Source organism: Carlito syrichta, unplaced genomic scaffold (assembly GCF_000164805.1).
Source record: "Carlito syrichta isolate Samal-C Ts95f unplaced genomic scaffold, Tarsius_syrichta-2.0.1 Scaffold302054, whole genome shotgun sequence".
Classification (NCBI taxonomy): domain Eukaryota; kingdom Metazoa; phylum Chordata; class Mammalia; order Primates; family Tarsiidae; genus Carlito; species Carlito syrichta.
The window spans coordinates 349,247-363,844 of NW_007246150.1; the positions used below are offsets into that span (position 1 = coordinate 349,247).

Sequence of the window (14,598 nt, forward strand, 5' to 3'; positions counted from 1 at the left end):
CAGCCTCCCCCCTAGCGGGGACTACAGGCGCGCGCCACCACGCCCGGCTAGTTGTTTGATTTATTGTAGAGACGAGGTCTCGTCCGGTTGTCCGGGCTGGCCTCGAACCCGCGGGTTGGAATGGCAATCCTCTCGCCTAGGCCTCCCAAAGTGCTAGGATGAAGGCTGAGCCAAAGGACGCGTGGATCCAGAGTGGGACTCTGGTTTCGCTGCAGAACTGCACGCCTGTGCGGGAGGCCAGTCTTTTCTTGGGGGAAGGATTTTGGGGGAGCTGTGACATCCTCTGACATAAAACGTGCAGAAGTTCTCGATGAGCTGGGTACTGCCTTTTGGGGGTTTGAAGGCCTGTAAGAGGCCTAACAGGACGTTCGTGCTCGAAGGGTCCCAATTCCTGGTCCTAATCCTGACCACCGGGAAGCTGCGTTTTCGGGCGGTGTGGCCCCACATCCTTCTTGGCAGCCAAGCCCGGCCAGCACTCGCGGGTGGCTGCCCAGGGTCCTCTTCCCCCTGTGTGAAGATCCAGGCTTTGCAGGAGAAGTATCAGTGGGTTTCGTTGCAGGTGGCCGCCCCACACCCCACGGGGCTTTACATTTTCCATCCAAGTGGTCTCCTTTGATAAACTCAGAGTGTTAAAACACACGAGGCCCCTGGAAGGTTCAGACAGGGACTTGTGAAGCTGTTCTCCCTATTTTTTAAACCAGTTATGAATAAGTGGTGGATGTTTCAGTGCACATGTGAACGTAGGGAACTGTTACTTCTTGAACAGTGTCATGTTCATGGTTATTTGCAGGTTTCTCAAATGCTTTGCTCAAAACTATTTTTGTCTGTCTGATGTGTTAATCAAAAAGGAGCCTGGATGTTTTAAGGAAGGGATAAGGCCGCACTTAGCAGTTAACATAGAAATGTACCTAGAATTATCTTATCTTGAATAAATTAGCTGCTCTGAGCCCTTTCCCATCTCTCTCCCACCAGTAACAAGGTGTCACCTTCTCCCCTTTCCCTCTCTCCTTTACACACTGGTGGAGCAGTCAGCTTGTCTGATTCAGCTTGTTGTATGTAAACAAACGCCCATGCGCTCCCATGGACTGTCACTCATGTCGTCTCACAACCACTTAGCTTCTGTACCAACACCTCGAGCACATGAGCAACTGTGGTGAACTCTCTGTCAACCAGTCCAGCGGCACACTGCTCTTCTAATGTGATGGTGAAAAGCACACGAAGCTGAACCTTCAAGGGGCTTGACTCGTTCAGGCTTTCACTGAGTATCCCAATCCCATAGTGGACCAGTGTTTGGGGAGACCAGCTGTCTGCAGCTGACTCTCAGTGAAGTGAACACATGTTAACAGAATTTGCCAGAAAGCTTATTTCTTGCTGTGACAACATCTCCCTTTTTGCAGGTGACAATTCTAAATACATGAACAAATCAGAATACAAATTCTGGTTAATATGGGCCTGCTTCACTTTATTAACAAACCAGATTGTGAAATCTGCTCTCTCGGGTACAGAAATCCTTAAGAATTAGAGCAGTTTGGTTTTTGTGATTCTTTACTTGTTAACTTCCTTTTCTCCTTGTGTTTTTCCCGGGCAGTGTATTATTTTTGTAAGTATCGTAAGGATTCTTAGATTAAAAAACAATTAAGAATGTGTAGCTACTTACTTAGTTGTGAAGGCGTTCCTGTTTCTGCTGTGTGTGCCTGGAGGTGGTATAAGCTTGTGTTTGGCGCTTCCTGCCTCTGTCCAGCACTCCTTTCGCTTTCCTCCCAGACAGACCACCCCAGCTGCCGTTCTACCATCTACTGTTCTGCTCTTGTGAAAGTCTGTTCAGGCTCACTCCATTTTTACGATGGCCATTATTCATTCACCATATACCTATGGAACGTTATTTTGTTTTCATCACTGGAGGGAACTGCTGTGTCCCTGGGCCTGTCCTCCAGAGCTCCTGTTCTGCCACGCAGCAGTAAGCATTTCAGTGCTCGGAAGCATTCCGTACCATGTCCCTGGCTCCACAGTCCAGTCTTGCCATTTTAGTGCTGTAGATTATCTCAACCCCCGTTACATTTTTATAGATAAGCTGCTACAGGAAATGATGAATTGCATGTTCAGTTTCTTTATGAGCAGCTTGGCAGAGCATTATTGCGGTCGTTACAACCTGATTAGTTAAACCAGATAGTGAAATCCAACCTATTTTTATAAATCTAACATTCTCCATTTGATCTGAATTATTGAGGTTTTAGCATTTGCTTATGTGATGCCATATTCGTTATGCTTTTATTTTCAGGAAGCGGTCAATTCTAGATTTCTTCAAGCCAACTTCAAACCAGGGTATGTATACTGTTAATGCATTTCTTGTGGGATAGTTTGGGGGTAAGGCAACAGACCGATTCAACTCTTAAGCCTACCCTAAACTTTGTTAATTTGATTAAACATGGTGTTCAAAATAGAAAATATAATGAAAACGTTTTTTGTTTCTTTTTTTTTTTGAGTTGGAGTCTCACTCTGTCGCCCAGACTGGAGTGCAGTGGCCGCTCCCGGCCACCACAGCCTCCACCTGCTGGGCTCCGGCGATCCTTCCACCTCGGCCTTCCGAGTAGCCGGAATTACAGGCGTGTGCTACCACGCCCGGCTGAGTTTTTTATTTATTGTAGAGATGAGGTCTCACTGCCAGGCAGGTCTCGAACCCACGGGCTCAGGCAATCCACTCACTTCAGCCTCCCAAAGGCGCGGGATTACAGGCTGAGCCACCGAGCCCGGCAATGAACCTGTTTTTTACAAAGATAAACTTAAGTTCTAAATATCACAGAGAAAATCTTTGCTGTTATGCTTTCTTACATTTAAATTATTAGTCCAGCCAACATTTAATGTTCATAATGTTTACTATTTTGATTCTCTAATACAATAACTTATAGAACTATAGGGAGGTTGCATGATGTAGCAAAAGGGAGCTTTGTGAAAGCAAGGCTTTTAACAAATAATGTCTTGATTTCTCTTACACCTCCCCCCAATAAACATGTATGTATCATTATGTCATTATCAAATGTTCTTGGTTTAATTTTTTTTTTTTTTTTTTTTTTTTTTTTTGAGTTGGAGTCTTACTCTGTTGCCCAGGCTGGAGTGTAGTGGCACATTCATGGCCACCGCAGCCTCAGCCTACTGGGCTCAGGCGATCTTCCCGCCTCAACTTTCCACGTAGCTGGAACTATAGACATGCCACCATACCTGACTCATTTTTTGATGAGGTCTCACCAAGCTGCCTGGGCTGGTCTCGACCCCCTAGGCTCAGGCAATCCTCTCCTCTGCCTCCCAAAGTACTGGAATTGCAGGCGTGGCCAATTTGCAAATTTTTGTGGCAGCCTTTTTTTGTGGCAGCTTTAGTATAGTTTAGTATTTTAAACATTAATAATTAAGACGAATATTAATATGAAATATAAGCTTGTTATTTTTAGTAATGTGCAATTTGTGCATTTCCTTTGGCTGTTCAGACAGACATATGTTGGATTCTCCACAAACATCGAACATCAAGTATGGAGGAAGTGAATTGTCCATCACCAGGGCAGAGCAGTTTGAAAGGAAACTATCCTCACCAAAAAAGTCTAAGCCCAAAAGGTTGCCATCAGAAAAGAGCCCTCTTCTAGAAGCTTTCGTGAAAGGTGTTAAAGACCACCACAGAGATCGGGGTGTGCATGAGTCACGGCAGGCGTGTGTGTCACTGGCCTCCAAATATTTACCTGAGGGAGCAGATATGTATGTTTCTTCGTACCACTTGTCAGAAGAGATGAAGGCACTGAAGAAAAAGCACCGATCTCCAGAGAGGAGGAAGGCGCTGTTCACTCATGAGAGTGGCAGGGAGAAGGGTGATGGAAGTCGAGGCAAGACCAGTGGAGACTCCCGAGGGCGCGCCACGGTGGCGGAAGCCTCTGCCTTCAAGAACAGCTCCAGAAGCCTTAGCAGCAGGAGCGGCCTGTCCAGGCATCAGCCGGGAGAAAGCCCGCTAGGGGTTAAGTTCCAGTTGTCACTCGCTTCTTACTGCAGGGAACGGAAGCTAAAGAGGCTGAGAAAGGAGCAGATGGAGCGGAGAATCAGCTCCGAAAATTCTTTCTCGGAAGCAAGCAGTCTTTCCCTAAAATCCCCTAGCATGGAAAGAAAAGATAAACCAAAGCAGGAACACAGCAGGCAGAATGATGTCATACCTGGAAAGAGCAAGCTTTCGAACCTGGTATGTGTAATCATTACTGAATTAGCTTTGCTGCTGCTAGATCTCTCTAGAATATTAAATCTAAAAAGATTTCAGAATTGTTGCATCATGTTGGTATCTCTCATAAGGAAGTACTGATGCACGGTTAGTGTAGAAGCTGTTTTCATTAGGTTTTCTCCAGCTACCCATCATGGAACTGAGTCAGGCAGATCAGAAACAGCTTTTTAAATCAGGAAAGTACTCATTTTTTAAAAAAAGCAAGTATAGTCATTTTTAGGCTCTGCTGAAGGGAGATACTTGAGGAATGGAAAATCTAAACAAGCAGGGAAGGGTTTAGAGCACTGTTTATCAAGATGTGGTCCCTGGACCAATAGCTGGAGCATCACTGGGAACTTAGAATGCAAAATCTCAGGTCCCACCCACTGAACCAGCAGCTGTGGAGGTAGGGCCCAGCAACCTGCAATTAACAAGCCTTCCAGATGATTCTGGTGCACCCTCAAGTTTCAGAACCATTGGTTTAAAATATATATGTCTCCTTTTTGGGGTTGAGAAAGTAGGATTTATTTATTGAGAAGACAGAAAAGCTTCCGTAGTGGGAGGGGACCTGAAAGAGGTTGCCCATTAAGTCTTAAATAATTCTGAATGTGTCTTAGAACGATCAGAAGAAGTTGATGACTTAGGAAACAGTCCACCTTCATCTTAGCATCATCAGATTTTTCTTTCCAGAATAAACCAAATTTAGATTAGCGTACAAAGCTGTCCCTTTGCCCTAGAAAGTCACACTGTTAATTTCAACGTGCTTTTCCACATACAAAGCAAATAGAAGATCAAATATCAAGGAAGTGAATGTTGATAAGGTGCTATGAAATTTTAAAACCAGATCAAAAACAAACAGAACTGACATTCTAGGTGTGAATAGGGATGGTTGCACTGTATGTTACTAGAAGATCTGTTTGTAACCCTAAAGTTTGTTTGCAAGGAGTTTGGTGCCTTTCCCAGTGAGATTTGTTAATAGTGAATAGAATTTAGTAGTATTTGGTCTGCTTTCATAAAATTTTAGTGTTTGGGGCGTCTGACCTTAAATAAGTTATTGAAGAGTGAGTTGTATTCATTTGATTGGCAAATATTAGGTTTGCTATTTCCTTGTCAAAATAATACCATATTCTAATATAATATTAATCTTGAGGTATTGGTATAAATCTCTAAATCCGCATTATGGAAAACTAACTTTTATGACATGCTTACATTTTTATGATACAAGTGCCCTTAATTTAAATGGTAAAACTTAAGATCTTCAAATATTTATTCTAGAAGCTAGATTTTTCCTCCAAATACAGTTGCTTGCTTTACACAGTCTAGAACCTTATGTTTAAGTGCTGTGAAGAAAAGTTCACATTCTTTACTGCCTCAACTCCTAATTAATTTTTTCTCATTTTGCTAATAGGAAAACGGACATTTCTCAAGAAAAAGATCTTCTTCTGATTCATGGGAACCTACTTCAGGTAGAATCAAAATTAAGTTTATGAATTTCATCTCTTTTTTTTTTGAGTTGGAGTCTCACTCTGTCACCCAGACTGGAGTGCAGTGGCTGCTCCTGGCCACTGCAGCCTCGACCTGCTGGGCTCCAGTGATCCTTCCGCTTCAGCCTTCCGAGTAGCTGGAACTACAGGCATGTGCTACCACACCCGGCTCATTTTGATTTATTGTAGAGATGAGGTCTCACCAAGTTGTCCAGGCCGGTCTTGAACCCATGGGCTAAGGCAATCCTCTCACCATGGCCTTCCAAAATGCTGGTATTATAGACATGAGCCACTGCGCCCAGCCAGCACTGCTTTTTAAAGCAAACTTGTTTAAATATGCAGTTTCCTTCCTAGAGATGAATTTTGAGTGTCTCGTATTAGTTAAGAGTTTGGTAAAATTATATTCCAAAAGAATAGTCTCTGAATTTAGCATGTACAGTTTTTGGTTTGTCTTGAATCTTGTCTGCCTTCAAGAGTTTCTGACAGTGTGTTTCTCATATTGATATTCAGTGTTTTACTTTTGAATTCTTGGCTACATCAAGAGGCATGCCCTTATATTCTTGGAATTGTGGACTATCTGAGGTTTTGGTACTATGTTAAAGATGTTTACATAAGGTTGAAACTGTTAAGATCCAAACAGTATTTCCCAGTATTTCTGATACAAAGATCCCTTATTAATATTACATCTTGAAGATATCTACGTGATACTAGTTTATACTTTTAGTGTCTGTTGACTGAGAAAGTGCACAATAACAAACCGCTACTGTTGATTCAGTACTTTTTGAAGTATCTTTCCTTTTTTTAAGCTAGAAATTAAAATTCAAACGCTGCAGACATATATAACACAAAATGAAAACCTCAGAAATAACTGTTAATCTGGTGTATCAGATTTCTTTTTCCTACTATGACTACAGACTGAAAAATTGACTTCTCAATTTCCCACATTCAGTAAGATACATTGGATATGATAATAATAACCAACATTTACTGACACTTTTGTGTGTTGTGCCTTGTTTTATGGACTTTTAATTTATTTGCTTCTCACAACCTTATAAAGTGGGTTACTTTTAGAGACAAAAAACAGAGGGACAGTTTTGACTCCTTCCGCTTTTGGTTGTCCTTGTATGGATTAATTTTATTTATATCCTAGAGGTGTGTTGTATCATGATCAAGCTCTCTCAGCCTAAAATCAATCTTCACCCAAGGCTGAAGCCATAATTTATCATCATACAAGGAAATTTTAGGCTACGGGAATACATTTGAAGTTTTATGTCTTCTTTATTTTTTAATTTTTAAACTGTTGTTGATTTTATGACCAAATTTTAGTGAATTTTGACTATGTACCAGAGCAGTGGTTTCTCAGCAGGATCCTGTGCCCACGCTCAGTGGATCTCATGCTCCTGGTCCTAACTTGATGGCTACTCAGCACTGAGGCGAGTGGAAGAAAAAAGTTAGTAGGTTCCTTCTGGTGGTGTGGGCTGCTACTGCTGTTCTCCTGTTTCCCAGCGTCTTTTTTCTCTGATAATCACTCGAGATAAGAAGAAATCTTCACTTCCTGGATTAGCAAGTTTCATCAGTGGTGGTTGGGATAGTTTCCTCTGTATCGTCCCACGTGCTGAAGTTTTTTTTTTGTTTTTTTTTGTTTTTTTTCCTTTTTTTTTTTGAGTTGGAGTCTCACTCTGTCGCCCAGACTGCGCAGCCTCGACCTGCTGGGATCCGGCGATCCTTCCACCTCAGCCTTCCAAGTAGCCGGAATTACAGGCATGCACTACCATGCCCGGCTGATTTTTTTGATTTATTGTAGAGATGAGGTCTCGCTGCCCAGGCGGGTCTCGAACCCGCAGGCTCAGGCAATCCACTCACCTCAGCCTCCCAAAGGCGCAGGATTACAGGCTGAGCCACCGAGCCCGGCCGTGCTGAAATTTTTGAGCACTACTTGAAAAGATGCTTTCTGCATATTTTCAGAAGCAGACTTAAGGCAGTTGCCTTCACTCACATTTTTGTTTCTAATGTTCTTGCGTGTAATTTCATAATCTAATAGTTATGACATTACACTCTTTTTTTTTTTTTGAGTTGGAGTCTCGCTCTGTCACCCAGACTGGAGTGCAGTGGCCGCTCCCAGCCACCACAGCCTTGACCTGCTAGGCTCCGGCGATCCTTCCACCTCAGCCTTCCAAGTAGCTGGAACTACAGATGCGTGCTACCACGCCCGCTAATTTTTGATTTATTGTAGAGATGAGGTCTCGCCAAGTTGCCCAGGCGGGTCTCGAACCCGCAGGCTCAGGCAATCCACTCACCTCAGCCTCCCAAGGCATGGGATTACAGGTTGAGCCACCGAGCCCGGCTGCATTATACTGTTAATATACACGTATACCTATATTGGCTGACATCAACAGAAGTTCTTTCTTTTTTTATTTTTTGAGTCAGTATTTCATTTCGTCCCCCAGCCTAGAATGTAATGACTCACTGAAACCTTGACCTCTTGAGCTCAAGCGATCCTCCAGCCTCAGCCTCCTGAGTAGCTGGAACTACAGGTGCATGCCACCACACCTGGCTATTTTTTAATTTTTATTTTTACAGATGAAATATCACTGTGTTGCCCAGGTGGGTCTCGACCTCCTGGACTCAAGCGGTACTCCTCCCTTGACCTTCCAAAGTGTTGGGGTTATAGGTGTGAGCCACCGTGCCTGGCTGGAATTTCTATGTGTAAAAGATTTTTCACGCTAGCTGTCATGAGGAATGCTTACTTTATCTGATAGTGAATATTCATTAAAAATCCAATAATAGATGTTGTTTATCTTATTATGCTTATCAATTGTGTGATGGTGATGTGTGTAATCACATGATCATTGATCACACACAAGTCTAGGGATTTCGGAAGTGTTGGCAGAATTATACACCTGCTTCGTCTGACTGCGAGAATAGATAAGCATGGGCTTTCAGATGCCTTCCTCCCAGTTTTCTTGCCTTTCCCGTTGTACTCTGAATTTTCTCCCTCCCTCCCTCCTTCCCTCCCTCTCTCCTCCTTTTCCTTCGTTTTTCTCTGCCAGGCTGTTTTTCAAACTTACATCAAAGATACCCCAAGTGTTGGTATCTAAGAATATCTGTCACTCCTCTTATCCAGGGAGTGGCCTTTTATTTTTAAGGTGACTGTAGAGCTATTTTCAGATATATTTTCAGTACAGTTTTGAACAGCACCTTTTAAAGTCAGTGTCCTCCAGTGTTGGGAAGGTGAGAAACGTCCCTAGGCAAGTCAGGGCTGCTGTTTTGTGTCTCCATCCTTTGTCACTCATGGTCCCTCAGGTGCCCCCTCCCTCCCCGAGTTTTGAGTTTTGGGTGTGCATGTATGGAGCTTGTAGTGGGTGGTTTGTAAAACTCAACCATCTGCCTCACTAGGGGCTGCTCATGGAAGCTTCATTCTTCTCCCTGACCCTTTGCTTTTGCGTTCACCCTCCTCCCCACCCAGTCTCCTGGTACTCTGGACTGGCACATTAATCCCGGGAAGTGACTCCCTTCTTAGACTAAAGCATTTATACCCTCGTATAAAGACAAGTAATGTAGCCACTGGTGTCCTGGGAAATTCTGGTAGGATTTGGTACCCTGAGCCCTCTTATTAAGAGATCAGATCCAGCCGGGCTCGGTGGCTCACCCTGTAATCCCCCGCCTTTGGGAGACTGAGGTGAGTGGATTGCCTGAGTCCGCAGGTTCGAGACCCGCCTGGGCAACTTGGCGAGATCTCATCTCTACAATAAATCAAAAATTAGCCGGGTGTGGTAGCGCGTGCCTGTAGTTCCAGCTACATGGAAGGCTGAAGCGGAAGGATCGCCGGAGCCCAGCAGGTCGAGGCTGTGGGGGCCGGGAGCGGCCACTGCACTCCAGTCTGGACGACGGAGTGAGACTCCAACTCAAAAAAAAAAAACAAAAAAAGATCAGATCCTAGGGTGAGAGTAACAGGCCAGTTGCCCAAGAAAGAAAGTTGTTTGTTTTTCTTTTGAACTATGAAAAGACCCCATTTGTGAATACATTTTAGAAGGAAAAGAAAAAGGATGTCTGGGGAACTTTGTTCTGTTTTCTGCAAAAAAATGTGAACAGTTCAAGCCGGGCTCGGTGGTTCAGCCTGTAATCCCGTGCCTTTGGGAAGCTGAGGTGAGTGGATTGCCTGAGCCTGTGGGTTCGAAACCCGCCTGGGCAGCGAGACCTCATCTCTACAATAAATAAATAAGTAAATCAGCCGGGCATGGTAGTGCATGCCTGTAATTCCGGCTACTCGGAAGGCTGAGGCGGAAGGATCACCGGAGCCCAGCAGGTCGAGGCTGCGGTGGCCGGGAGCAGCCACTGCACTCCAGTCTGGGCAACAGAGTGAGACTCCAGCTCAAAAAAAAAAAAATGTCAACAGTTCAAAGAGTAAAAGAAGACCTTTTGTGATCGTTGATATCTCAGGTATAAACTGAGTCTGCAGTGTTTTGGGATGCTTTGTTTCTCAAAAATTGGTAAGGCCATGTCTCAGTGTGTGTGCGCGCATGTGCGTGTGTGAGCTTTTAGCATCTAGAATCAGCAGAATTGGCTTGCTCTTCAGGGCAGTGGATTAGCTGCAGAGTTTTCATGACTCTTTTTATATCCCTTATACATGCTTGTATACATGTTGGATCCTCCTGCATCAGCCTCTTGAGTAGCTGGGACTACAGGCTTGTACCACCACACCTGGCTAATTTTTAAGTTTTTTTGTGGAGACAAAGTCTTGCTATATTGCCCAGACTGGTCTTGAACTCCTGGGCTCAAGCAGTCCTCCCGCCTCAGCCTCCCAGAGTGCTAGGGTTACAGGCATGAGACACCTGGCCTTTCTTTAAAAAAAAAACAACCAAAAACAAAAAAAAACGAGGGTCTTACTCAGCCTCCCAAGTAACTGGGACTGTAGGCTCATGCCACTACACAAGGCTAAGCAGTGACTTTTAAATGAATAATTAATTTTAAGAATAAGTCAATGAAACATCACAGTTTTAAGCACAATATACATTTTTAAAAACTGGTTAACTCAAATATATGTAATTATTAAAGTGCTTCTGGATGGAGCGGTAATAAACATAGATAGCTTGTATTAGTTTCCTAGGGTTGCCGTAACGAAGTCCCAAAACCAGGGTGGCTTAAACAACAGAAATTAGGCTGTACACGGTTGCTCATGCCTGTAATTCCAGTGCTTTGAGAGGCCCAGGCAGGAGGATTACTTGAGACCAGGAGTTTGCGACCAGCCTGGGAAACATAGTAAGACCCTCATCTCTACAAAAAAAAGAAAAAGTTAGCCAGGCATGGTGGTTTGTGTCTGTGGACCTAGTTATCAGGAGGCTGGGGCAGAAGGATGTCTTAAGCACAGAAGTTTGAGGCTATAGTGAGCTATTATGGCTCCACTGCACTCCAACACCAGTGATAGCAAGACGCTATTTCAAAAAACAAGTTAGAAATTATTGTCTCATAGTTCTCTAGAAGTCTGAAATCAGGGCGTCAATAGGACCATGATCTCTCTAGCAATTCTAGAGGAAAATATTTCCTTGTCTCTTCTAGCTTCTGGTGTTTGCCTGCAATCTTTGACATACTTTGACTTGTCACACCGTATCTTTTCCTTATATAGTTTCAGTTTGTCTTCCCCTGTCCTTGTCTGTCTCTGTGTCCAAATTTCCAGTAAAGTCTCATTCTGAGGTCTGGGGGTCAAGGCTTCTCATTCTGGAGGACATAATTCAGCCCATAACACAGCTGGAGACTAGAGGGATACATGGACAAAAGGAAATGGTGACTAAATATTAGGGTGAGACTTGAGTGTTTTTCTTGTTTTGTTTTTTGGTTTGTTTTTTTTTTTTTTTCAAAAAATTAAATTTGATCTGCCTCCAGCTAATTCTTTTACGATACCATTTAGATGTACATTTCTGGAAACAGGTGCAAGCCTACTGGGAGGGGAAGGGCCTGTGGAAGGCTTTCCTGGGGTAAACAGGCAGTTGTTGATGCTTGACCTCTACTTCCACATGGCAGTGAACTTTTCCTAGCTTTGGAATGAAGTCGAGTGTTTGTCTCAGCTTGAACATTGAGAATTTAAACATTTCATCAGGATGTTCTAGATACTCACTGAATAAACGTTAATAAGAGGAAGTATGCTTTTCACTAATCTGGCAAAAATTAAATTTTAGCAGGCTCTAAGCAGAATAAATTCCCCGACAAAAGAAAAAGAAACTCTGTGGACTCAGATCTGAAAAGCACAAGAGAACCTATGATATCAAAGGCAAAAGAGTCCTTCCTTGAGAAGCGCCCGGAGGGACCACATCAGAAAGAAAAGTTTATAAGGCATATTGCACTGAAGACACCTGGTGGTGTGTTGCGCTTGGAAGATATATCCAGGGAACCGAATGATGACTGCTCTTCTGCAGGCTTGGCGCCTTCCAACTCTGGCCACCATTCTTCCAGGAATAGTGACCAGCTCCGTGTGGCAAGTACCAAAAAGACTAAGATGCAGAAACCCCATTTACCTTTACCTCAGGAAAAATCTGCAGTCAAAAAAGCTAGCAGCCTTCAGAAAAGTAAAACTGCTAGCCCTGTGACGTCAAAGGAGACAAAACTTCTGCCTTTACAGTCCCACGTTCCCAGCACTGGTTCCTCTCAGTTACCATTAAATGCTAAAAATTGTGCTGTGCCAGTTCCTAAAAGAGACAAAGAGCGTTCCTCCTCTAAAGAATGTTCTGGGCATTCTACAGAGTCCTCCAAACACAGGGAGCACAAGGCAAGGACTAAGGCTGATTCCAGCGCATCTTCAGGGAGCATTTCTGGGGGATCTTGGCGTGCAGAATGTGGCTCTCCCAACAAGTCTCCTGCGGCGGCCCCAGAAGTTGTGCCACGTGTCCCAAGCCCGCCAGCACCTTCAGATGAAGCCCCTTCGCATCAAACGGATTCAGGAAAGTATGATGCAGGTAGCACGCTGAAAAGAAAACTAAGGGGTGGTTTCGATAGTGATGAAGAAAGTTTAGGTTACAACCTAGACAGTGATGAGGAAGAGGAAACTTTAAAATCACTGGATGAAATCATGACTCTGAACGTCAGTCAGATGCCTGCAGCTACAGGAAAGCCTCCTGCCCTTTCCACGGGGCTTAGATCTCGGTCATCAGACTACTGCACAGTAAGTAGCTCTGTGACGTTTATCTTTACCTGAAGAGGGAAAGATGATGGGTTAGTGAAAGAGGGATGGGGTGTCAGAATTTATTTTCCGATTCAGTATTTATTACAACTCATCATTGGATTGAAACTGGTATGATTCTTGTTTGGTAAATGAGTTCCCATATCTTTAGTTTCATAACTGTAAATCAGTGGTCTCCAAACTTTTTTGGTCACATACACTTATTAGTAAAATCAATTTTTGAGCATGTAGCCCAATATATATGTATACTTATAGATTATATACATGTGCCACTATAATGCTGTGTACTTTCTAAAGCATATGCAAAAACAGTTTATAAGGAAGAAGTATTTTCCTGTAGAAGTTATGTGGAAGTTACTGTAGACTAAGTTCGACTGGAGTTTCTATGGAAGTTCCATGTAAATAGAAGTTGTATTATTTTCTTCCTGCACCCCAATGGATCACCTTGCACACCCCTGCTTTGGAGACCACTGCTGTAAATGAAGGTAGAGTGTAGAAATGTTGTTAATTGTGGTGTGCAGTTTTATTTATAAAGTGCTTCATTCTATCTTGGGAGTAAGCTGGATTAAAGTCTAAGATATGTGTAAAATTTGGTGGGGAAGCTGTTAGTATTCTGTGGTAACACCTACAAATGAGTACTTTGATTCCACTAAAATAGATTTTAAATTAAAGACCGGATAAGCCGGGCTCGGTGGCTCAGCCTATAATCCCGTGCCTTTGGGAGGCTGAGGTGAGTGGATTGCCTGAGCCCACGGGTTCACGACCTGCCTGGGCAACTTGGCGAGACCTCATCTCTACAACAAATCAAAAGTCAGCTGGGCGTGGTAGTGCGCGCCTGTAGTTCCAGCTACGTGGAAGGCTGAGACGGAAGGATCGCCGGAGCCCAGCAGGTCGAGGCTGCAGTGGCCGGGAGCAACCACTGCACTCCAGTCTGGGCGACCGAGTGAGACTCCAACTAAAAAAAAAAAGACCGGATAGCCACAGAGCCCTTGGGTGTTTGCAGTCGGATCTGAAGGCTAGTCGGATTTTTTAAGTTGTACCTTTCCTAGTAATAGATGTTACGTAAAATCAAAGTCTGCAGTGCAAAATAGTAGATTTAAAGCATGATGGTGAAAGTTCTCCTTTAAGAAAGGTATCATCCTAGCCCATGTTGTTGAAATAGTCTTTAGTACTCTGAATAACTTAAAGCATCCCAGTTCTTCCACTAAGATGTGTTGTGTAAAGTGTTTCTAAATTTTCTTGTTTTAGGAACATGTTCATAGTGGAACTTATTCAAATACCTTAGAGCGCCTGGTGAAGGAGATGGAAGACACACAAAGGTTAGTCAGCGTCATGATTCATGTGCTACATTTACTATTCTGTGGTTGGTGTGGCTTTCTGTCTACCCTTAGTAAAATGTGAGAAATTAGCATGGATTTTGCGCTAACACCATTATAATAGTTCTTCTGGGGCCAGGCATGGTTGCTCATGCCTGTAATCCCAGCATTTGGGAGGTGGAGGCGAGAGGATTGCCTGAGCCTAGGGTTTGAGACCAGCCTGGACAACTTGGTGAGACCTCGTCTCTACAGTAAATCAAGAAAAATTAGCCGTGTGTGGTGGCACACACCTGTGGTTCCAGCTGCTTGGAAGGCGGAGGCGGAAGGATCAGCTGAGCCCGGTAGGTCGAGGCTGCGGTGGCTGTGAGTGTGCCACTGCACTCCAGCTTAGGTGACAGA

At 43.8% G+C, this 14,598-nt stretch overlaps 1 protein-coding gene across 1 annotated transcript in view; it reads left to right on the forward strand.

The window, feature by feature from the left end:
- LOC103258299 (SMC5-SMC6 complex localization factor protein 2-like) overlaps positions 1–14,202 on the forward strand; it is a gene marked incomplete at its 3' end in the record, with an annotated part of 15,132 nt that extends 930 nt beyond the window's left edge. The window contains exons 2-6 of the mRNA XM_008055974.2: positions 2,275–2,322; positions 3,480–4,213; positions 5,637–5,694; positions 11,886–12,865; positions 14,132–14,202. Coding sequence (XP_008054165.2) covers positions 2,275–2,322; positions 3,480–4,213; positions 5,637–5,694; positions 11,886–12,865; positions 14,132–14,202 — 1,891 coding nt within the window. The remainder of the gene's footprint in view (positions 1–2,274; positions 2,323–3,479; positions 4,214–5,636; positions 5,695–11,885; positions 12,866–14,131) is intronic.
- Between the last annotated feature and the right edge of the window lie 396 nt (positions 14,203–14,598).